At 34.4% G+C, this 1,789-nt stretch overlaps 1 protein-coding gene across 1 annotated transcript in view; it reads left to right on the top strand.

Moving 5' to 3' along the window:
• LOC119587704 (vacuolar fusion protein MON1 homolog A-like) overlaps positions 1-1,789 on the top strand; it is a 10,275-nt gene that overhangs the window by 7,054 nt on the left and 1,432 nt on the right. The window contains exons 6-8 of the mRNA XM_037936382.1: positions 67-187; positions 723-874; positions 1,565-1,694. Coding sequence (XP_037792310.1) covers positions 67-187; positions 723-874; positions 1,565-1,694 — 403 coding nt within the window. The remainder of the gene's footprint in view (positions 1-66; positions 188-722; positions 875-1,564; positions 1,695-1,789) is intronic.

The raw sequence follows: 1,789 nt of genomic DNA, 5'->3' as shown, positions 1-1,789 counted from the left end.
TTTTACAGAACTCAATGACAACATGTATTCTGAGTCCCTTATTGATTTTTTGAATTTCTCTTCCAGTGGATACCTGTTTGGCCACATATCATATTTGGCAGATGATTGTGAGGCTTGTCTCTTGTTGCTCACAGTAGATCGAGAACAGTTCTTCACACTGTCAGAGGCAAAGCAGAAAATTGTAGATGTGAGTACCATTTTTATGAGTACTGTAAGGGAAAATATGTCCCTCTCTTTCTCTCAACCCACTTATTAGCTATTCTCTGGCTTATGACCTAGTTCCCAGTGCACCATACAAGCCTCTAGGAAATGAACTCCTGACATGCTCAGACATCATCATACAGCATTGGTGAATTATTTGCCATGATGTGATTGGCCTTTACCTGGCATAACTGGTTGAAGACCTCCCAGGCACCCTCACTTTAAAAATGAATTGTTGATATTTTTAACAGTTGCAAAATTAATAGACAACTTATTAGATGTGGGTATTGCATGGTGTGTGTGTGGTATGACATCTCATTATATATATCAGAGAAAAGGTGAGATTCAGTTCGTCAATTCATTTACTGGTCAGTTGGGTTGTTCAGAATCTTGAGATTTATGTTGATGTCTGTAGAATAATACTGCATATATTTTTTCCTTCATTTTCTTTAGGCTTTTTTTCATTGTAATTTTGCTATTTTTCTACTTTTACTACTGACTTGCATTGTTTGTTCTTTCAGCGACTGAGAAGACATCATTGTTTAGAAGGAATAAACACAGCAATCCGCACGTCTGCATACACAGTAAAAGCTGTAGGAGCCCCAGAGTTAAGACATTTTTTGTACAAATCTAAAACGACAGCTCAGTACACTTGTCCAGAGTTTACAGCTCCGTAAGTATGTTTGTGTAATACAGGGCAAAAATGCTTCTTACAGATTATAATAAACTAATTGCTAATGATTATATACCTTATAATTAGACTTTCATTTCAATCATGAGTTTGTAATGATAATATCAGTGAAGAGAATCAAGATCTTTATTTAAAAAAAGGTAATTTTCTCAGTAGCTAAATATATACACTTGTTATTTAGTGTGCATTTATATATTTTATGGTTTTAATAATGATGATAAATCTGAAATGAAATACAAAACACAAAGACAACATTTATTTACATTTTAAGAAAGCTTTTTTGTCCAAAGAAATTTTTGTAAGATGTAAATCAGAGCACTGAAAATTGGCAGAATAAAAGAGTGTCCAGATAATTCTGTTTGATTGAATAGCAAAACAATTTTGTGTCTAGTGTTATGGGATTTGATGAAGCTCATGTCTCTCCTCTCATGCTGGTTCACATAACAGATTGAATATGATTAAAATACTTGTTAATATACTCCATTAATGTCTGTTAAATTTCCACTGACTCTTAATGTTAATGTTAGCCAGTAAAGAACACAGCTGTATTTACATTTTTCTTAATCATATCAGAAACACTAAAAGTTAGTATCAGTATATATCATATATCAAAAATGCAGCCAAGAATCTTTATTTTAACCTGCTCATGTCTTTTGTTCTAAACCCCAACAGGTATCACACAGAGGAAGAGCAGAAGCGTCTGTTTGGCATGTACCAACTCCTCCACCATCGTGTGCACTCTGCAGCCCGCCCTCTTAAGATGGTGTACATGGTAATGGACACAGAAACACTGGTTGGATGGGTAAGTGCAACTTTGTCCTTTAGTTTTGATGCATGTAAGGCTTATTGTGTAAATAAACAAACTGCTACAGTCAATTGGTGGGAAAAAATATATAT

The sequence above is a fragment of the Penaeus monodon genome, chromosome 23, assembly GCF_015228065.2.
Source record: "Penaeus monodon isolate SGIC_2016 chromosome 23, NSTDA_Pmon_1, whole genome shotgun sequence".
Taxonomy (NCBI): Eukaryota; Metazoa; Arthropoda; class Malacostraca; order Decapoda; family Penaeidae; genus Penaeus; species Penaeus monodon.
The sequence above is the reverse complement of the archived record's forward strand: the minus strand, read 5'-3'. Positions and strand labels throughout refer to the sequence as shown.